The following is a 22,886-nucleotide window of genomic DNA, read 5'->3' as shown; positions in this document are numbered from 1 at the left end:
GTCAGAGAGAGAGAGTGATCATCTGTAGTGCCTATGTGGTCTCTGGTGCTCTTTTAATGGCAGCGTCCACTGACCGAGATCAATGTCAACACGAACACCGTCTGCAAATACATGCACTTCTTTTTCTTTCTATTTTTCATTGCACCAAAGAACACAACTGATAGACAACAATACAGATAAAAACACATTTAAAACATCTGATAGACAACAATACAGATAAAAACACGTTTAAAACATCTGATAGACAACAATACAGATAAAAACACGTTTAAAACATCTGATAGACAACAATACAGATGAAAACACATTTAAAATATCTGATAGACAACAATACAGATAAAAACACGTTTAAAACATCTGATAGACAACAATACAGATAAAAACACGTTTAAAACATCTGATAGACAACAATACAGATTAAAAAACACATTTAAAATATCTGATAGACAACAATACAGATGAAAACACAACTAAAACATCTGAGACAACAATACAGATACAAACACATTTGAAACATCTAATAGACAACAATACAGATAAAAACACATTTAAAACATCTGATAGACAACAATACAGATAAAAACACGTTTAAAACATCTGATAGACAACAATACAGATAAACACATTTAAAACATCTAATAGACAACAATACAGATAAAAACACGTTTAAAACATCTGATAGACAACAATACAGGTAAAAACACATTTAAAACATCTAATAGACAACAATACAGATGAAAACACATTTAAAACATCTGATAGACAACAATACAGATGAAAACACATTTTAAACAACTGATAGACAACAATACAGGTAAAAACACATTTAAAACATCTGATAGACAACATTACAGATAAAAACACATTTAAGCATCTGAGACAACAATACAGATACAAACACATTTGAAACATCTAATAGACAACAATACAGATGAACACACATTTAAACATCTGATAGACAACAATACAGATACAAACACATTTAAAACATCTGATAGACAACAATACAGATACAAACACATTTAACACATCTGATAGACAACAATACAGATACAAACACATTTAAAACATCTGATAGACAACAATACAGATACAAACACATTTAAAACATCTGATAGACAACAATACAGATACAAACACATTTAACACATCTGATAGACAACAATACAGATACAAATACATTTAAACATTTGATAGACAACAATACAGATACAAACACATTTAAAACATCTGATAGACAACTGTAACGACGTTTGTCTGTTGTAAGAAGAGAGTCAGACCGAAATGCAGCGTGTAGGTTACTCATGACTTTTAATGAAAGTATCGTGGTACATGAAATAACTGAATAAACAAGGGCACTGCGTTCATCCACCTCTGGCCTGCTCGCCTCCCTACCACTGAGGAAGTACAGTTCCCGCTCAGCCCAGTCAAAACTGTTCGCTGCTCTGGCCCCCCAATGATGGAACAAACTCCCTCACGACGCCAGGACAGCGGAGTCAATCACCACCTTCCGGAGACACCTGAAACCCCACCTCTTTAAGGAATACCTAGGATAGGATAAGTAATCCTTCTCACCCCCCCCCCCTTTAAGATTTAGATGCACTATTGTAAAGTGACTGTTCCACTGGATGCCATAAGGTGAATGCACCAATTTGTAAGCCGCTCTGGATAAGAGCGTCTGCTAAATGACTTAAATGTAAATGTAAATGAATAAACGAAAACAACAAACGAAACGTGAAAACTAATACAGCCTATCTGGTGACTACTACACAGAGACAGGTACAAACACCCACAAATTACAACGCGATAGTCGGGCTGTCTAAATACGGTTCTCAATCAGAGACAACGACAAGCACCTGACTCTGATTGAGAATCGCCCCAGGCAGCCAAGCCTAACTAGACACACCCCTAATCAGCCGCAATCCCAAATAATACAAACCCCAATACGAATACAACATATAAACCCATGTCACACCCTGGCCTACCCAAACATATAACAAAAACACAAAATATAATGACCAAGGCGTGACAACAACAATACAGATAAAAACACATTTAAAACATCTGATAGACAACAATACAGATACAAACACATTTAAAATATCTGATAGACAACAATACAGATACAAACACATTTAAAATGTCTAATAGACAACAATACAGATACAAACACATTTAAAATGTCTAATAGACAACAATACAGATACAAACACATTTAAAATGTCTAATAGACAACAATACAGATAAAAACACATTTAAACAACTGTGTGCAGGTGTGGTCAGACGCCCAAGGGCTGACATGAAAACCACACCACCAAAATAATAGATACAACACATAAGTACCAAAATAATATATTCAACACATAAGTAAGAACATTTAAAAGGTTTATTAAAACAGATAACAAAACCTACTAATTATAAACGTATACATTATTTGATCAGTAATCACAAAAAAATAAAAATAATAATGTTTAATTGTGTGTGTGTGTGTGTGTGTGTGTGTGTGTGTGTGTGTGTGTGTGTGTGTGTGTGTGTGTGTGTGTGTGTGTGTGTGTGTGTGTGTGTGTGTGTGTGTGTGTGTGTGTGTGGTTTCCGTGTGTGTGGTTTCTGTGTCTGTGTGTTTGTGTATGGTTTCTGTGCTTGTGTTCGTTTAATCCAACTAACTTGTAGCTCTCTGGTGTCTGGTCTCTGACTGATTGAGTTCCGTTGTCTAATCAATCAATCAGTCATACAACAAGACATGTCCTCACTTCTCTGACTGCGTGTTGTTGTTGTTAATGAAGATGTTCTATCTATCCTGTTCAATAAACTACAAATATAGTAGAGGAATGGGACTGATATTGATCATGTTGTTGTCTCTCTTCCTCCCCAGTGTTCTGAGCAATGAGTACGGTCCAGAGTGCTACGAGCTGCACGTCTCAGTGAAGGACTACTGCTTCGCCAGAGAGGACCGTATCATCGGCATGGCGGTGCTCCAGCTCAGAGACCTGGCCGACCAGGGGAGCTGCTGTGCATGCTACCCCCTGGTGAAGAGCATCTCCATGGACGACACCGGACTCACCATCATGAGGATACTCTCTCAAAGGACCAACGACGAAGTGGCCAAAGAGTTTTGTCGTCTGAAAACCGACATACGCTCTTCAGAGGAGGTGGCCTCCTAGTATGGAGATGTCAGGGAGGAAGGGATGGAATGAATGGATGACTGCATGGAAGGGAAGAGAGGAGGTGGCCTCCTAGTATGGAGATGTGAGGGAGGAAGGGATGGAATGAATGGATGACTGCATGGAAGGGAAGAGAGGAGGTGGCCTCCTAGTATGGAGATGTGAGGGAGGAAGGGGTGGAATGAATGGATGACTGCATGGAAGGGAAGAGAGGAGGTGGCCTCCTAGTATGGAGATGTGAGGGAGGAAGGGATGGAATGAATGGATGACTGCATGGAAGGGAAGAGAGGAGGGGAAGAGTGGGAGGGAGGAAGGGATGGAATGAATGGATGACTGCATGGAAGGGAAGAGAGGAGAGGAAGAGTGGGAGGGAGGCACGGGGAAGGAAGGGATGGAATGAATGGATGACTGCATGGAAGGGAAGAGAGGAGAGGAAGAGTGGGAGGGAGGCACGGGGAAGGAAGGGATGGAATGAATGGATGACTGCATGGAAGGGAAGAGAGGAGGGGAAGAGTGGGAGGGAGGCACGGGGAAGGAAGGAAGGAAGACAGTTGAGGAGTTGTGTTGTCTGTTTTTGTGCATGTGCGTAAAACATCTGTTGGAATGTTCATTTTAAACTACAGTATGTACCAGTGTTTACTTACCGTATGCTCAATATTAAGTACTATATTCTACAAGTTATGTTAACGAGACATGAAATACCTTTTTGTAAAACATTTAGATTTGTTCCAATAAAGTGCCAAACAAGAGGAAAAATAGTACAACAACAAAACAAACAACAAAAGATAATAGTGATGAATTATGGTGATACTTAATGTTTGATGAAAAATTTGCTTGATTATTTGGTTCAGTGTAAAATCATCCTCTCAAAAAAACGGTGGCATTTTAATCGTTAAAAATCGTTCATTTGCACCCTCGTTTTGTTACTCGTCCCCTCACACAGCACTTGTTGTGCATGTCCCGTTTACAACCATGTCTCTTCCACCATCTCACAGTGACCACAGGGTCGGGGTCCATGTACCCTGGCCCTAAAAACTCTTTGTATTTAAGCCGAAACCTGAAAAGAGACCATTTTTTTAACGGCGATGACTGCTATGTAAACCTTCATAGGTGTTTGTAATTTTATAACCATGACAACAACGAAAAGCCTCCAGTGCTGTCAGTCTACACAGAAAGGGTGGATCCTAGTTTCTCTTTTTCTTTTTGCCTGTAATCTCTCCGTTCGGCCATCGGCTTCCAGCCTTTCTGTACGACCACTGTGAACACGAGCTTTGGAAGGCAAGCCTAGATAACATTGCTGACGGTTTGATATTGTTGTTTCATATTTATTAAAATAACTTTGTTCCTGAGAAACTGCCAAAGTTATATAAAAATGTTTGTACAAAAGCTATCCATTACATGTATGAAAAATATATATGTACATGTGAACTATTTACTTTTACAATGCTAAACATCTGATTGTTGATGGGCGGTTCTAGAACTATTTTTTTGAGTTTGTGTGAAGCTTTGAGAGTCACAAAATGTTACTTTACACCTGAGTTGAATTCAGCTTCTGCCATTTGGTTTATTTTTCTTCATAAAGGAAAGAGTCTAACATTGAGTAAATATGCAACATTCCTATGTATTGCACTGATGGCCAATTGTATGTCATGTAAATATATTTAGTGCGAAATTGTACAAAACAACCGTCTCCTTTATTTCCAACACATTGTTCAAAGTGTTTTTTTGTTGTTGTTTAGTGATCTGATACATTCATTCAGTGATATCCTATATGCTGTAGCCTCTATATACAGTATCTATTGCCAGTAGAAATTTCCCGTCTCAAATGGAATGACAGAGTAATGTACCGTATGCCCCCACAGAGATCCTATAAATCACTAGAGTTCAACTTCATTCTATTGTATGAACCTTCCCACATAAAGATGCAATCTGTAACTTCATTGTCCCCTGTGGCCCTGGGCTCAAATGAAACCCACCCAGTAATCAACTCTAACCTTTCCTACCACTCTCCTGGGGGTCCACCAGACAGTGCTCATTTTCGCGCTAGCCCTGACGTTCCAAGGCTGAGAATACTTTAACACTAATCAGTAGAGGACATTTTCAATGCCCCTTTTGAAGCTCAGAGTCAGAATGAAATTACTCACAGGTCCTGTTCAGGCTGGGTGTGTCAAAAAAAGGTAGTCATTTAATTGGTTCTACCCAGCGGATCAAGGTGCGTTTATGGGCCCTGGTCAAAAGTTGTGCACTATATTGTAAATATGGTGCCATAGAGAACACCCACCATGGGCTATCCTTCTGCATGGGCTATCCTTCTGCATGGGCTATCCTTCTGCATGGGCTATCCTTCTGCATGGGCTATCATTCTGCATGGGCTATCCTTCTGCATGGGCTATCCTTCTGCATGGGCTATCCTTCTGCATGGGCTATCCTTCTGCATGGGCTATCCTTCTGTATGGGCTATCATTCTGCATGGGCTATCCTTCTGCATGGGCTATCATTCTGCATGGGCTATCCTTCTGCATGGGCTATCATTCTGCATGGGCTATCCTTCTGCATGGGCTATCCTTCTGCATGGGCTATCTTTCTGCATGGGCTATCCTTCTGCATGGGCTATCTTTCTGCATGGGCTATCCTTCTGCATGGGCTATCCTTCTGCATGGGCTATCATTCTGCATGGGCTATCCTTCTGCATGGGCTATCATTCTGCATGGGCTATCCTTCTGCATGGGCTATCCTTCTGCATGGGCTATCCTTCTGTGTAGTCCAGAGGCAGCTAGCTAGCTAATCTTAGCTGTTTGCTCATTCTCCAGAACAATCGTGTTATTGTGGGCAGCTGAAAGGCTTCAATAGACAGACCAGTCTTTAATTAGTCTATACAAAGGGCATTTCAGGAATTTGGAACTGTAAGGTTCTATCTGCAAAAATATGATTCTGAGATAACTGGCTTTGAAGTTTCAAACCCTCATTGGTTTGAATGGTGTCAGACATATCTACATTGTATTATTTTGAACTTAACTACATTAATTTGGGTAATTTGATACTACTATATAAGTAGGGAACATTGAACAGAACAACGCTATGTCAATAACTACAATTAGTCAAAAGTGTCAGATAGACCCTTATAACCTCAAGGTCTCAATTTATCAATGTCATCTTATTGTCTACATCCCAAACAGCACCCTATAGAACCCTATAGGGAATAGGGTGTCGTTTGGGATGCATCCTTGTTTTTGTTTTACAGTGAAGGGGGCCTGGCTGGCTGCTGGGAGGAGAGCTATTTATAATTCTGATGTTGGATCCATGGTGTCATCAGAGATCAATTCATTCATATCTCTCTCTCTCTCTCTCTCTCTCTCTCTCTCTCTCTCTCTCTCTCTCTCTCTCTCTCTCTCTCTCTCTCAGCACACAATCTGGGATGTCTGAGCTAGTCTCATAGAGGCTCAGCCTGAAGCATTTGAAGCTAGCTAATGCTTCCTGTTGGGCAAAGTGTGTCTCAAATTGCACCCTATTCCCTACATAGTGCCATGAGCCCTGGTCAAAGTAGTGCACTAAATCGGGAATAGTGTGCCATTTGGGACACAACCCTAGTCTCCATCGGCGCAGACGCACGTCACAAACAGTATGGGTGCCTTTTGTAGATATTCTCACCCCAACGGTGTAACTCTGTAATGTAGAATAATGTCAACAGAAACAGACAGAAGAGGAATGTTAACCCTATCAGTCCCAAAACACCAGCAAATATCTTTCATTTATCTGCATGTCGAGCCCTTATATTTAGCCTCACAATAAAGTGTTTTAACGTTTTCTTTTCAGGACAACCAGGGCTACAAACGTACAACACAAAACAATTTGACAATAACAGTTGCATTCATGAGTTTTTTGACATTTAAAAAAGGTCATCCACTGCAGAAAACAGATAAAAATGTATTTATATGAATGCTGTACTGTAAGTACAAAACTGATTTGCTCAGTGGGAAATGAATATCCAACTAGTCAGTGACAACTGTGTGGAGTTTGTGACAGCAACTATGTGAGCTTATTAAAGTGTTATAATCAAATCAAATCAGATTGTATTAGTTACATGCGCCGAATACAACAGTGAAATGCTTACTTACGAGCCCCTAACCAACAATGCAGTTTCAAAAAATACAGATAAGAATAAGAGATAAATGTAACAAGTAATTAAAGAGCAGCAGTGAAATAACAATAGCGAGACCATATACAGGGGGTACCGATACAGAGTCAATGTGCGGGGGGCACCGCTTATTTGAGGTAGTATGTACCTGTAGGTAGAGTTATTAAAGTGACTATGCAGCAGTGGTGTAAAGGGGGGTGGGAGGACAATGCAAATAGTCTGGGCAGCCATTTGACTGGATGTTCAGGAGTCTTATGGCTTGGGGGTAGAAGCTGTTAAGAAGCCTCATGGACCTAGACTTGGTGCTCCGGTAACGCTTGCTGTGCGGTAGCAGGGTGGCTGGGGTCTTTGACAATTTTTAGGGCCTTCCTCTGACACCGCCTGGTATAGGGGTCCTGGATGGCAGGAAGCTTGGGCCCAGTGATATCCTGGGCCGTTTGCACTACCCTCTGTAGTGCAGAGAGGCCGAGCAGGCAGTGATGCAACCAGTCAGATGCTCTTGATGGTGCAGCTGTAGAACCTTCGGTGGGATTCGTGACAGTAATATAATTGATGGTGTAACAGTGTAGTGTCTTGATGGTGAAGGTGGTAGTATAATTGATGGTGTAACTGTGTAGTGTCTTGATGGTGAAGGTGGTAGTATAATTGATGGTGTAACAGTGTAGTGTCTTGATGGTGAAGGTGGTAGTATAACTGATGGTGTAACAGTGTAGTGTCTTGATGGTGGAGGTGGTAGTACAATTAATGGTGTAACAGTGTAGTGTCTTGATGGTGGAGGTGGTAGTATAATTAATGGTGTAACAGTGTAGTGTCTTGATGGTGAAGGTGGTAGTATAATTGATGGTGTAACAGTGTAGTGTCCTGATGGTGAAGGTGGTAGTATAATTAATGGTGTAACAGTGTAGTGTCTTGATGGTGAAGGTGGTAGTATAATTAATGGTGTAACAGTGTAGTGTCTTGATGGTGAAGGTGGTAGTATAATTGATGGTGTAACAGTGTAGTGTCCTGATGGTGAAGGTGGTAGTATAATTGATGGTGTAACAGTGTAGTGTCCTGATGGTGAAGGTGGTAGTATAATTGATGGTGTAACAGTGTAGTGTCTTGATGGTGAAGGTGGTAGTATAATTTATGGGGTGATGTAGTGTGAATATAGAGTATATTATATTATTTATTCATGCTCTTACTGCAGGTGCTCATAAAAATAATGTTTTAGAGGTTAAACCAAGGACGTGTCTGATATTCATTTTATCCTCTACTATCACATTGAAATAACAGCACTCTCTGGTTTGCATTCCAACTGTCACTGTATTCCCTATAGGGCTCGGTCAAAAGAAGAGCACTATATATGGAAGTGTGTCATATGGGATGCAACCTCCGTCTCCTCTATGACTGGAATTGATTAGCAAAAATCGAATGAAAACAACCATTGACACGTTAGCTACCTCTCGACCATCCAGTATTACTAAAATATGGTTTAGAATCTATTGATGAGATTTAGTTGATCTATTCAATGATTCTCAAACTCCAGATATCAAATTCGACCTTATTCCCCATACGTACATATAAAGTTGCCACATAGTATCATTTGAGATACAGTCTCTGTATGAGTCCCAGATGGCACCCTCTTCTTTATACACTACAGTAAGTGTACAAAACATTAGTATCCTCTGCTCTTTCCATGACAGACTGATCAGGTGAAAGCTATGATCCCTTATTGATGTCACTTGTTAAATCCACTTCAATCAGTGTAGATGAAGGGGAAGAGACAGGTTAAATACATGGGTTGTGTGTGTGGCATTCACAGGGTTAATGGGCGAGACAAAAGACGTAAGTGCCTTAGAACGGCTTAATGTAGTAGGGTGCCGGACGCACCAGTTTGTGTCAAGAACTGTAACGCTGATGGGTTTTTCATGCTTGAAAATGTATCAGGATGTATCACTAACCACTTTAAACAATGCTACCTTATATAATGTTACTTACCCTACATTATTCATCTCATATGCATACGTATATACTGTACTCTACATCATCGACTGCATCCTTATGTAATACATGTATCACTAGCCACTTTAACTATGCCACTTTGTTTACTTTGTCTACATACTCATCTCATATGTATATACTGTACTCGATACCATCTACTGTATGCTGCTCTGTACCATCACTCATTCATATATCCTTATGTACATGTTCCTCATCCCCTTACACTGTGTATAAGACAGTAGTTTTGGTATTGTTAGTTAGATTACTTGTTGGTTATCACTGCATTGTCGGAACTAGAAGCACAAGCATTTCACTACACTCGCATTAACATCTGCTAACCATGTGTATGTGACAAATACAATTTGATTTGATTTGATTTGATGGTCCACCACCCAAAGGACATCTAGCCAACATGACACAACTGTGGGAAGCATTGGAGTCAACATGGGCCAGCACCCATGTGGAACACTTTCAACACCTTGTAGAGTCCATGTCCAATGAACTGAGGCTGGTCTGAGGGCAAAAGGTGGTTCAACTCAATATTAGGATGGTGTTCCTACTGTTTGGCATACTCGGTGTGTAGTGCCCTACTTTTGACCAGAGTAGTGTACTGTAAAGGGAATAGGGTGTAATTTGAGATGCAATCTTAGTCAATATGGGTTTGACTGCATGCAGCCCTCAAACAGAATCCAAGGAGTGTTGCCATGGAAACCGAGTTCCGAGCACCGCACCACCGGGAGATTATACGCCTTGCAGATTCTTAAGGGAGCATCCTCATTATATGCATTAAATATATACAGTATGCTTCACAGGAGGCTGGTGAGGGGAGGACAATTCATAATGACTGTAATGGTGTGAATGGATTGATATCAAACGATGTGTTTGATATCACCAGCCACCTGTGGTATGCATTCTATATAATTACATATCCAGATACAGTAAGTATGACTATTAAACCTTCATCAGTATTTATAACATTAGTCATTTAGTTCTAATAGATCGATATCCGTAGTCAGGGAAAGCCGGGGGCTAGAAAATCAACCTGGCGTTTCTAACACCGGCCCATTATTGTCCTTGAGGTCGTCAATATTAGCCACATAAATTATCATTCTGCACAGAAACCCTCCCCTCTGTTCTTCTCCAATGGGTTTTGAGAAGGAGGTGAGGAGAGAGGTGAGAGGACATGAGGAGTATGCTATTGAGATTCTCCCAAGGAGAGAGAGGAAGGGGAGGAGGAGAGGATGGGTGTAAATAATATATATGACTACATAAAATCATTCAGAGGCATGCACACACACACATTACTGTGCGAATGTCCTATAGCTGGTGTCTACACATGGTAGAGCTATAATGAGCATGACATTCAGTTTTTCCTCTGTCTTTTAAAATCATACTTTTGCAAATGTATTAATCAGCTTTTTATGAATCATGGTGTCCAACCCAAATGGTACCCTATTCCCTATATAGTGCAGTACTTTTGACCTTTGGGCCTTTGTCAAAAGTAGTGCACTAAATAGGGAATAATGTGTTCCATTTGGGACTTTGCACTGCAGAGTTTCACTAATTAACATGTTAACAAGGATCTGACTGCACGACATAACCTCTGACCCTGCTAAGACTGGAGAGGACTAACCTGACTCATCAGTAGCAATTATAAGATGCAAAAAACTCACTAACCTTCACTTTGTGAACCCCTCCATTACCATAATGACATCATAGCTACAGTGGCGTGATGCCTGGGATGCTCCGGATGCTTCTCATTTACATGGGCCCCAAATGGCACCCTATTCAAAACATATTTCACTACTTTTGACAGGATCCAATTGGAGCCCAGACATATTGTTTATTACAGTAAAAAGTTTACACAACTCACACCTTCTCACAGGACCCTTCCTAGTGGGCCAAAACTGGTAGCAATGATGGCGTTATAATGTACTTTATAACATTATGATCAGGTTGTATACTGGTTGCATAAGGACATTATGTATATTTAGTTGTTGGGGGTTCTACTAAGCTACAGTGAGGGAAACAAGTATTTGATCCCCTGCTGATTTTGTACATTTGCCCACTGACAAAGAAATGATCAGTCTATAATTTGAATGGTAGGTTTATTTCAACAGTGAGAGACAGAATAACAACAACAAAATCCATAAAAACGCAGTTCAAAAATGTTCTAAATTGATTTGCATTTTAATGAGGGAAATAATTTGACCCGCTCACAATCAGAAGGATTTCTGGCTCCCAGTCTTTTATACAAGTAACGAGCTCAGATTAGGAGCACACTCTTAAAGGGAGTACTCCTAATCTCAGTTTGTTACCTGTATAAAAGACACCTGTCCACAGAAGCAATCAATCAGATTCCAAACTCTCCACCATGGCCAAGACCAAAGAGCTCTCCAAGGATGTCAGGGACAAGACTGTAGACCTACACAAGGCTGGAATGTGCTACAAAACCATCGCCAAGCACTTTGGTGAGAAGGTGACAACAGTTGGTGTGTGATTTTTTTTGCAAATGGAAGAAACACAAAAGAACAATCTCCCTCGGCCTGGGGCTCCATGCAAGATCTCACCTCGTGGACTTGCAATGATCATGAGAATGGTGAGGAATCAGCCCAGAACTACACGGGGGGATCTTGTCAATGATCTCAAGGCAGCTGGAACCATAGTCAACAAGAAAACAATTGATAACACATTACGCCGTGAAGGACTGAAATCCCGCAGCGCCCGCAAGGCCCTGCTCAAGAAAGAACATATACATGCCCGTCTGAAGTTTGCCAATGAACATCTGAATGATTCAGAGGACAACTGGGTGAAAGTGTTGTGGTCAGATGAGACCAAAATGGAGCTCTTTGTCATCAACTCAACACACCGTGTTTGGAGGTGGAGGAATGCTGCCTATGACCCCAAGACACCATCCCCACCGTCAAACATGGAAGTGGAAACATTATGCTTTGGGGGTGTTTTTCTGCTAAGGGGACAGGACAACTTCACCGCATCAAATGTACGATGGACAGGGCCATGTACCGTCAAATCTTGGGTGAGAACCTCCTTCCCTCAGCCAGGGCATTGAAAATGGGTCGTGGATGGGTATTCCAGCATGACAATGACCCAAAAACACACGGCCAAAGCAACAAAGGAGTGGCTCAAGAAGAAGCACATTAAGTTCCTGGAGTGGCCTTGCCAGTCTCCAGACCTTAATCTCATAGAAAATCTGTGGAGGGAGCTGAAGGTTCGAACAGTTAAATGTCAGCCTCGAAACCTTAATGACTTGGAGAAGATCTGCAAAGAGGAGTGGGACACCTCCTGAGATGTGTGAAAACCTGGTGGCCAACTACAAGAAACATCTGACCTCTGTGATTGCCAACAAGGGTTTTGCCACTAAGTATTAAGTCATGTTTTGCAGAGGGGTCAAATACTTATTTCCCTCATTAAAATGCAAATCAATTTATAACATTTTTGAACTGCGTTTTTCTGGATTTTGTTGTTGTTATTCTGTCTCTCACTGTTGAAATAAACCTACCATTCAAATTATAGACTGATCATTTCTTTGTCAGTGGTCAAACGTACAAAATCAGCAGGGGATCAAATACTTGTTTCCCTCACTGTATATGGAATTGTTTTAAAGTCATACCAAGGATCATTTTGCTATTTGATTTAGAATTTTAAAACCCCTTGAAGTAAAAAATATATATACAGTACCATTCAAAGGTTTGAGGTCACTTAGAAATTTCCTTATTTTTTAAAGAAAAACACCTTTTTTGTCCATTAAAATAACATAAAATTGAACAGAAATACAGTGTAGACATTGTTAATGTTGTAAATTACTATTGTAGCTGGAAACTTTTTACGGAATATCTACGTAGGCATACAGAGGCCCATTATCAGCAACCATCACTCCTGTGTTCCAATGGCACGTTGTGTTAGCTAATCAAAGTTTATCATTTTTAAAGGCTAATTGATCATTATAAAACCCTTTTGCAATTATGTTAGCACATGTGAAAACTGTTGTGCTCATTAAAGAAGCAATAAAACTGGCCTTCTTAAGATTAGTTGAGTATCTGGAGCATCAGCATTTGTGGGTTGTAAAGAGGTGACTCCAGGATGCTGTTCCTCTATCCACTGTCTGTGTTCTTTTGACCAGCTGAATCTTTTATTTTTATTGACCAAACTGATATATGGCTTTTTCTTTGCAACTCTGCCTAGAAGGCTAGCATCCCGGAGTCGCCTCTTCACTGTCTGTTGACGTTGAGACTGGTGTTTTGCAGATACTATTTAATGAAGCTGCCAGTTGAGGACTTGTGAGGAGTCTGCTTCTCAAACTAGACACTCTAATGTACTTGTCCTCTTGCTCAGTTGTGCACCGGGGCCTCCCACTCCTCTTTCTATTCTGGTTAGGGCCAGTTTGCGCTGTTCTGTGAAGGGAGTAGTACACAGCATTGTACAAGATGTTCAGTTTCTTGGCAATGTCTCTCATGGAATAGCCTTTATTTCTCTGAACAAGAATAAACTGACAAGTTTCAGAAGAAAGTTCTTTGTTTCTCGCCATTTTGAGCCTGTAATTGAACTCACAAATGCTGATGCTCCAGATACTCAACTAGTCTAAAGAAGGACAGTTTTATTGCTTTTTAATCAGAAAAACAGTTTACAGCTACAATAGTAATTTACAACATTAACAATGTCTACACTGTCTTTCTAATCAATTTGATGTTATTTTAATGGACAAGGAATGTGATTTTCTTTAAAAAACAAGGGCATTTCTAAGTGACCCCAAATTTTTGAACGGTAGTATATATTAAACAATTATTTGATTAAGGAATCTATTTACCCTTACAGCTATTAGCCCACACAAAAGCATTGAGTAACAGATTCACTACATGGAAAAACACATAGTCCCCCCAAAAAAATCTAAAGGACGTTTGTTCTGAAGTGTCTGTCCTATTTCTGAGAGATATAAGAAAGATCAGGAAACATTTGTTATTTTTTAACATGTATTTAAGCCCCTATTTTTGGTACTTAACAGTCTCCATATAATTCCATACAGTTTTTCAACTGGTACCGGGGGACCTTCAGACAAGTCTTGTGAGGCCTGTGCTCGTCCCAGAGCAAAACAACCCACATCCGTGAGAGTCTCATACAAGTCTCATACTAGTTTGTTGGCCGTTCGGACGATACAGAACATTTTGTGAGAAGACCGATTTTCGGGATGTCTCATGATCTGACAAACATCACTCTAGCTCTGTCACCTTTCACCGCAGATGCTGAAGTGCAAACCAGATATCTATAGTTTAAACTGATAGATTTGTATGTGGATTTTTGTATTATACTAATAAGATGTCTGCCGGGGTCATGGACATCGGCTATAGGGGGTTAATGTCTGTACAATGTGTTGAAATGTTGAGGTACAGTTAGATATACTGGCAAAGGGCATCAATTATCAGAAATTAATGTGTATGAATACCTCACACACTGTCACACACACACAAGCCCAGAGATGCTAAACATGTTTATGTTAATAATTAACGGTCATTACCGTGAGACCAGCAGTCATTTACATGACAATTACGTTGACTGCCACAGCCCTACACACACACACACACACACACACACACACACACACACACACACACGCACACACGCACACACACGTTCTCTCTCTCTCTCTCTCTCTCTCTCTCTCTCTCTCTCTCTCTCTCTCTCTCTCTCACACACACACACACACACACACATTCTCTCTTTCACACACACACACACACACACACACACACACACACACACACACACACACACACACACACACACACACACACACACACACACACACACACACACACACACACACACACACACACACACACACACACACACACACACACAAATAAACACCCACAGATAGGCAGACAGACAGTAGATTTACAGCTGCCACTTTACTTGTAGATAAATCACGTAAAGTGCCTGGAGGAATGTTCCGGGGGCAAATGACTGAGCAGAGGACAGGAGACATTATCATCAAGATGAGAATCAACAAGGAGAATATGAATCACAGCAGTCCTTATGCTAGAGAGAGAGAGAGAGAGAGAGAGAGAGAGAGAGAGAGAGAGAGAGAGAGAGAGAGAGAGAGAGAGAGAGAGAGAGAGAGAGAGAGAGAGAGAGAGAGAGAGAGATGAGGAGAGAGTGAGAGAGAGGGAGAGAGAGAGACAGAGAGATTGAAGGAGGAGGGAGAATGAGGGGAGAGAGAGAGAGAGCAAGAAAGAGAGAGAGATCGGGGGAGGAGGGGGGCACACACAATCTGTAGGACACACACACAATGTACACTCACTCATGCAAGTACACACACACACAGATGATGCATATGCATGCATGCACACACAATAAACCCCATAGCTTTAGAGTCAAGAGGCCTGGACCCCACGCCTTTAGCATCCTGAGGCATTCTTTCTTCAACCCAGCTGAAGCATTCTCTCTTCAACTCAGCTGAGGCATTCTACCTTCAACCCAGCTGAAGCATTCTCTCTTCAACCCAGCTGAGGCATTCTCTCTTCAACTCAGCTGAAGCATTCTCTCTTCAACCCAGCTGAGGCATTCTCTCTTCAACCCAGCTGAGGAATTCTCTCTTCAACCCAGCTGAGGCATTCTCTCTTCAACCCAGCTGAGGCATTCTCTCTTCAACACAGTGTTATAATTACATCATGATTACAAGAGGGTTTACAAGGTGAAGGTTGGTGAGTTTCTGCCACTGATGAGTCAAGTTAGCCCTCTTCTCGACTTCCCCTCTAGTCTCCACTCTTCTCCATCCATTCCTCCCCTCCTCTCATCCATTCATCTCCTCTCCTCCTCTCCTCCATCTTTCATCTCCCTTCTCCTCTCCTCTCCACAGCCTCTCCTTCCCCCTGTAATAATTACTGTTCCTCAAGACCATCTGCAAGGGAAGAAAGGCTACTCTCTACCACAGATAGTGTGTGTGTGGGTGTGTTCCTGCCTCTGTAATTACAGTAAGCTGAGTCTCAGTGGGCAGGGAAACCTGCTACCTCCATTAAACACAGCCACTATCCTGTTCCACTGCTTCACTCGGGGTAGAGGTCTGTGTGTGTGTGTGTGTGTGTGTGTGTGTGTGTGTGTGTGTGTGTGTGTGTGTGTGTGTGTGTGTGTGTGTGTGTGTGTGTGTGTGTGTGTGTGTGTGTGTGTGTGTGTGTGTGTGTGTGTGTGTGTGTGTGTGTGTGTGTGTGTGTGTGTGTGTGTGTGGACCCAATAACAGTGTTTTCTAGCTCTGTCTATGATAGATGAGATGTTGGGAGTGAACTATAGCTCTGTGTAACGAACCATTGTGTTGCCTTGGGATACAAAAATCACTGTTACTACTTCCAATGGTTGACAGTTTCATAAGAAACACACACACACACACACACACACACACACACACACACACAGTACAGCAACCAAACAAACACACATTTACACACACACACGATAGCAAATAAAACTTTCACACTGAAATAAGTGTCATTTATTTTCAGCTGTAAACTTCAGTTTGGGAATATTTCAGTAATGAAGTATTGGATTTAATTTATTACATTTTTCTAAATATGCATTTTTTCAAATCAATTCGATTAAGCACATCAAATTACTAACAAATTAAATTAAATTAAATTAAAATAAAGTAGCTGAGTGGGTGAATCCCAAATGGCACTCTATTCCCTACATAGTGCAATATACAGGGAAATAGTGTGATTTGGGACGTAACCACACAATGTGCTGACTATTTCAGGTATTTCAGGTATTTTAAGTATTTTAAGTATTTCAGGTATTTGAAGTATTTCAGGTGTTTTTAAGAGCTGGGTATACAGTATAAAGGACTACTACAGAAGGTATACAGAGTTTCTTCTCTATGATTACACCTTACAGCAGTAGCCTGATAAGCACTGTTCTAGGAGGAACACAAAACTCTGCATCAGCATTTTCTACTAGGGACTCGACTTACCTGCCAAATCCCCAGAGAATCTCCCAATGGGTTGACTCAAAACTTTTCTTTTCTCTCAGTCTGTGATCTGTAGCTGATGCATTGAGACTTATAATAGTTGTGCTCGAAGTCAGTTGTGTGAAAACACGACAGTTACAAAAGACATGTTGAACACACCAAGCATCAGCAGAGCCCTGCTCACTCCTTCTCAAATAGCACCCTATTCCCTATATACAGTAGTGTACTACTGTTGACCAGAGCTCTATGGTCCCTGGTCAAAAGTAGGCCACTATATAGGGAATAAGAGTACCATTTGGGATGCACATAGAAAGTGAAAAGGACTAAGCCAGCTAAGCCCAGCTCTCTCTCTTTCTTTCAGCTCTCTCTCACTTTCACTCTCTCTATCTCTGGAACGGCATATTTCCTCCTCTTCGTCTGAAGTGTGTAGCAGGGATTGGACCAAAACGCAGCGTGGTAAGTGTCCATATCGTTTATTATAAAACATAAACTGAACACTAAGAACTACAAAACACTAAATGTGAACATGAACGAAAACCAAACCGAAACAGTCCCGTGTGGTGACAAACACAGACACGGAAACAAACACCCACAAACCAAAAGTGAAACCCAGGCTACCTAAGTATGATTCTCAATCAGAGACAACTAACGACACCTGCCTCTGATTGAGAACCATACTAGGCCGAAACAGAAACCTAAACATAGAAACACAAAACATAGACTGCCCACCCCAACTCATGCCCTGACCATACTAAATAAAGACAAAACAAAGGAAAATAAAGGTCAGAACGTGACAATCTCACTCTAGTTCTCTCTCTACTCTCTATCTCTCTCTTTATTTCTGTCTCTCTCACTTTCACTCTCTCTACTCTCAATCTCTCTCTACTCTATCTCTCTCTTTATTTCTGTCTCTCTCACTTTCACTCTCTCTACTCTCTATCTCTCTCTTTATTTCTGTCTCTCTCACTTTCACTCTCTCTACTCAATTCAATTCAATGGGCTTTATTGGCATGGGAAACATGTGTTAACATTGCCAAAGCAAGGGAGGTAGATAATATACAAAAGTGAAATAAACAATAAAAATTGACTGTAAACATTACACATACAGAAGTATAAAAAAATAAAGACATCACAAATGTCATATTATGTATATATACAGTGTTGTAACAATGTACAAATGGTTAAAGTACACAAGGGAAAACAAATATGCATAGATATGGGTTGTATTTACAATGGTGTTTGTTCTTCACTGGTTGCCCTTTTCTTGTGGCAACAGGTCACAAATCTTGCTCCTGTGATGGCACACTGTGGAACTTCACCCAGTAGATATGGGGAGTTTATCAAAATTGTGTTGTTTTTTAAATTCTTTGTGGATCTGTGCAATCTGAGGGAAATATGTCTCTCTAATATGGTCATACATTGGGCAGGAGGTTAGGAAGTGCAGCTCAGTTTTCACCTCATTTTGTGGGGAGTGTGCAAATAGCCTGTCTTCTCTTGAGAGCCATGTCTGCCTATGGCAGCCTTTCTCAATAGCAAGGCTATGCTCACTGAGTCTGTACATAGTCAACGCTTTCCTTAAGTTTGGGTCAGTCACAGTGGTCAGGTATTCTGCCACTGTGTACTCTCTGTTTAGGGCCAAATAGCATTCAGTTTGCTCTGTTTTTTTGTTAATTATTTCCAATGTGTCAAGTAATTATCTTTTTGTTTTCTCATGATTTGCTTGGGTCTAATTGTGCTGCTGTCCTGGGATCCGTGGGGTGAACAGAGCCCCAGGACCAGCTTGCTTAGGGGACTCTTCTCCAGGTTCTCCTCTCTGTAGGTGATGACTTTGTTATGGAAGGTTTGGGAATCGCTTCCTTTTAGGTGATTGTAGAATTTAACGGCTCTTTTCTGGATTTTGATAATTAGTGTGTATCGGCCTAATTCTGCTCTGCATGCATTAATTGGTGTTCTACATTGTACACTGAGGATATTTTTGCAGAGTCTCAATTTGGTGTTTGTCCCATTTTGTGAAATCTTGGTTGGTGAGTGGACCCCAGACCTCACAACCATAAAGGGCAATGGGCTCTATGACTGATTCAAGTATTTTTAGCCAGATCCTAATTGGTATGTTGAATTTCATGTTCCTTTTGATGACATAGAATGCCCTTCTTGCCTTGTCTCTCAGATTGTTGACAGCTTTGTGGAAGTTACCTTTGGCGCTGATGTTTAGGCCAAGGTATGTATAGTTTTTTGTGTGCTCTATGGCAATGGTGTCTAGATGGAATTTGTATTTGTGGACCTATTTTGGAACCATTATTTTGTTCTTACTGAGATTTACTGTCAGGGCCCAAGTCTGGCAGAATCTGTTTGAATATCTAGGTGCTGCTGTAGGCCCTCCTTGGTTGGTGACAGATGCACCAGATCATCAGCAAACAGTAGACATTTGACTTCAGATTCTAGTAGGGTGAGTCCGGGTGCTGCAGACTTTTCTAGTGCCGCATTGATATATATGTTGAAGAGGGTGGGGCTTAAGCTGCATCCCTGTCTCACCCCACGGCCCTGTGGGAAGAAATGTGTGTGTTTTTTGCCTATTTTAACCGCACACTTGTTGTTTGTGTACATGGATTTTATAATGTCGTATGTTTTACCCCCAACACCACTTTCCATCAATTTGTATAGCAGACCCTCATGCCAAATTGAGTCGAAGGCTTTTTTGAAATCAACAAAGCATGAGAAGACTTTGCCTTTGTTTTGGTTTGTTTGGTTGTCAATTAGAGTGTGCAGGGTGAATACATGGTATGTTGTACGGTAATTTGGTAAAAAGCCAATTTGACATTTGCTCAGTAAATTGTTTTCATTGAGGAAATGTACGAGTCTGCTGTTAATGATAATGCAGAGGATTTTCCCAATGTTGTTGTTGACACATATCCCACGAGAGTTATTGGGGTCAAACTTGTCTCCACTTTTGTGGATTGGGGTGATCAGTCCTTGGTTACAAATATTGGGGAACTAAGAGCTAAGAATGATGTTGAAGAGTTTTAGTATAGCCAATTGGAATTTGTTGTCTGTATATTCGATCATTTCATTAAGGGTTTTTATTTTGTCCTGTAGCTCATTCAAGGTAATTGGAGAATCAAGTGGGTTCTCATAATCTTTAATAGTTGATTCTAAGATTTGTGTTTGATCATGTATATGTTTTTGCTCTTTATTCTTTGTTATAGAGCCAAACAGATTGGAGAAGTGGTTTACCCATACATCTCCATTTTGGATAGATAATTCTTTGTGTTGTTGTTTGTTTAGTCTTTTCCAATTTTCCCAGAAGTGGTTCGAGTCTATGGATTTTTCAATTACATTGAGCTGATTTCTGACGTGCTGTTCCTTCTTTTTCTATAGTGTATTTCTGTATTGTTTTAGTGATTCACCATAGTGAAGACGTAGACTCAGGTTTTCCTGGTCTCTATGTTTTTGGTTGGACAGGTTTCTCAATTTCTTTCTTAGATTTTTGCATTCTTCATCAAACCATTTGTCATTGTTGTTCATTTTCTTCGATTTTCTATTAGAGATTTTTTTTATTTGATAGGGAAGCTGAGAGGTCAAATATACTGTTAAGATGTTCTACTGCAAAGTTTACACCTTCACTATTACAGTGGAACGTTTTACCCAGGAAATTGTCTAAAGGGGATTGAATTTGTTGTTGCCTAATTGTTTTTTGGTAGATTTCCAAACTGCATTCCTTCCATCTATAGCATTTCTTAATGTTACTCAGTTCCTTTGGCTTTGATGCCTCATCGTTGGAGTATTGCTCTGTTCAAGTAGACTGTGAATTTGCTGTGGTCTGATAGGGGTGTCAGTGGGCTGACTGTGAACGCTCTGAGAGACTCTGGGTTGAGGTCAGTGATAAAGTAGTCTACAGTACTACTGCCAAGATATGAGCTATAGGTGTACCTACCATAGGAGTCCCCTCGAAGCCTACCATTGACTATGTACACACCCAACGTGCGACAGAGCCGCAGGAGTTGTGACCCGTTTTTGTTGGTTATGTTGTCATAGTTGTGCCTAGGGGGCATATGGGGGAGGGAATGATGTCACCTGCAGGCAGGTGTTTGTCCCCCTGTGTGCTGAGGGTGTCCAGTTCTTGTCCGGTTCTGGCATTTAGGTTGACACAGACCCTGGGCCTGGAAATGATTGATTACCCCCTCCAGGATGGAGAAGCTGTATTAATTATAGTATGGGGATTCTAGTGGGGGGGTTAAGGTAGCACACAGGAGGACATTTTTCTCTGTTAAGATCATTTCCTTTTCAATTTCTAGCCAAATGCAAAATGTTCCTGTTTTGATTAATTTAATGGAGTGAGTTAGGTTTGCTCTATAGCAAATTAGCATAGCCCCAGAGTCCTTTCACTGTTTCACACCTGGTAGTTTGGTGGATGGGACTACCAGCTCTCTGTAACCTGGAGGGCAACCAGTGGGTCCGTCTCTTCTATACCAGGTTTCTTGCAGGATGACAATGTCTGTATTACCGATTTCTTTGGTAAAGTCCGGGTTCCTGCTCTTTAGGCAAAAGACAGATGACCTCAAGCCTTGGATATTCCAGGATGATATAGTGAAGGCTTTGTGTTCCATAAAGTGTCCAATGTTGTTGGACGTGTGGGTTGGCTTTAGGCCAGTAAGTGTGAGCAGAGCCTGCTGAGCATCGGGTACATGCCATTGGCTTGGGCGAGTGTAAGAGTGGGGGTTGGGCCTGTTTGCCTCTCTCTTTCTATCTATCTGTCTCTCTCACTTTCACTCTCTCTACACTATCTCTCTCTGGCTCTCTCTCTCTCTGTCTCTCTCACTTTCACCCTCTACTCTTTATCTCTCTCTAACGCTCTCCCTTTATTTCTCTCTCTCTCTTTCTTTCTGTCTCTCTCTATCTCTCTTTTTCTTTCTGTCTCTCACTTTCACCCTCTACTCTTTATCTCGCTCTAACACTCTCTTTATTTCTGTCTCTCTCTCTTTCTTTCTGTCTCTCTCACTTTCACTCTCTATCTCTCTCTTGCTCTCTCTCTTTCTTTCTGTCTCTCTCACTTTCACTCTCTCTACTCGCTATCTCTCTATTTCTGTATCTCTCTCTCTCTCTTTCTTTCTGTCTCTCTCACTTTCACTCTTTCTACTCTGTATAGCTCTCTTGCTCTCTCTTTCTTTCTGTCTCTCTCACTTTCACTCTTTCTACTCTGTATCACTCTCTAGCTCTCTCTCTTTCTTTCTTTCTGTCTCTCTCACTTTCACTCTCTACTCGCTATCTCTCTCTATCTCTCTCTTTCTGCCTCTCTCACTTTCACTCTTTCTACTCTGTATCGCTCTCTAGCTCTCTCTCTTTCTTTCTGTCTCTCTCACTTTCACTCTTTCTACTCTGTATCGCTCTCTAGCTCTCTCTCTTTCTTTCTTTCTGTCTCTCTCACTTTCACTCTTTCTACTCTGTATCGCTCTCTAGCTTACATTACATTACATTACATTTAAGTCATTTAGCAGACGCTCTTATCCAGAGCGACTTACAAATTGGCTCTCTTTCTTTCTTTCTGCCTCTCTCACTTTCACTCTTTCTACTCTGTATCGCTCTCTAGCTCTCTCTCTTTCTTTCTCACTCTCACTTTCACTCTTTCTACTCTGTATCG

General features: G+C 41.0%; 1 protein-coding gene across 2 annotated transcripts in view; it reads left to right on the top strand.

Moving 5' to 3' along the window:
- LOC124035531 (protein unc-13 homolog C-like) overlaps nucleotides 1–3,446 on the top strand; it is a 242,289-nt gene extending 238,843 nt beyond the window's left edge. For both annotated transcript variants that reach the window (XM_046348989.1, XM_046348988.1), the window contains one exon: nucleotides 2,873–3,446. In XM_046348989.1, coding sequence (XP_046204945.1) covers nucleotides 2,873–3,161 — 289 coding nt within the window. In that variant the 3' untranslated portion in view covers nucleotides 3,162–3,446. The remainder of the gene's footprint in view (nucleotides 1–2,872) is intronic.
- Nucleotides 3,447–22,886: the final 19,440 nt, after the last annotated feature.

The sequence above is a fragment of the Oncorhynchus gorbuscha genome, linkage group LG05 (genome assembly GCF_021184085.1).
Source record: "Oncorhynchus gorbuscha isolate QuinsamMale2020 ecotype Even-year linkage group LG05, OgorEven_v1.0, whole genome shotgun sequence".
In the NCBI taxonomy this organism is placed as follows: domain Eukaryota; kingdom Metazoa; phylum Chordata; class Actinopteri; order Salmoniformes; family Salmonidae; genus Oncorhynchus; species Oncorhynchus gorbuscha.
The sequence above is the reverse complement of the archived record's forward strand: the minus strand, read 5'-3'. Positions and strand labels throughout refer to the sequence as shown.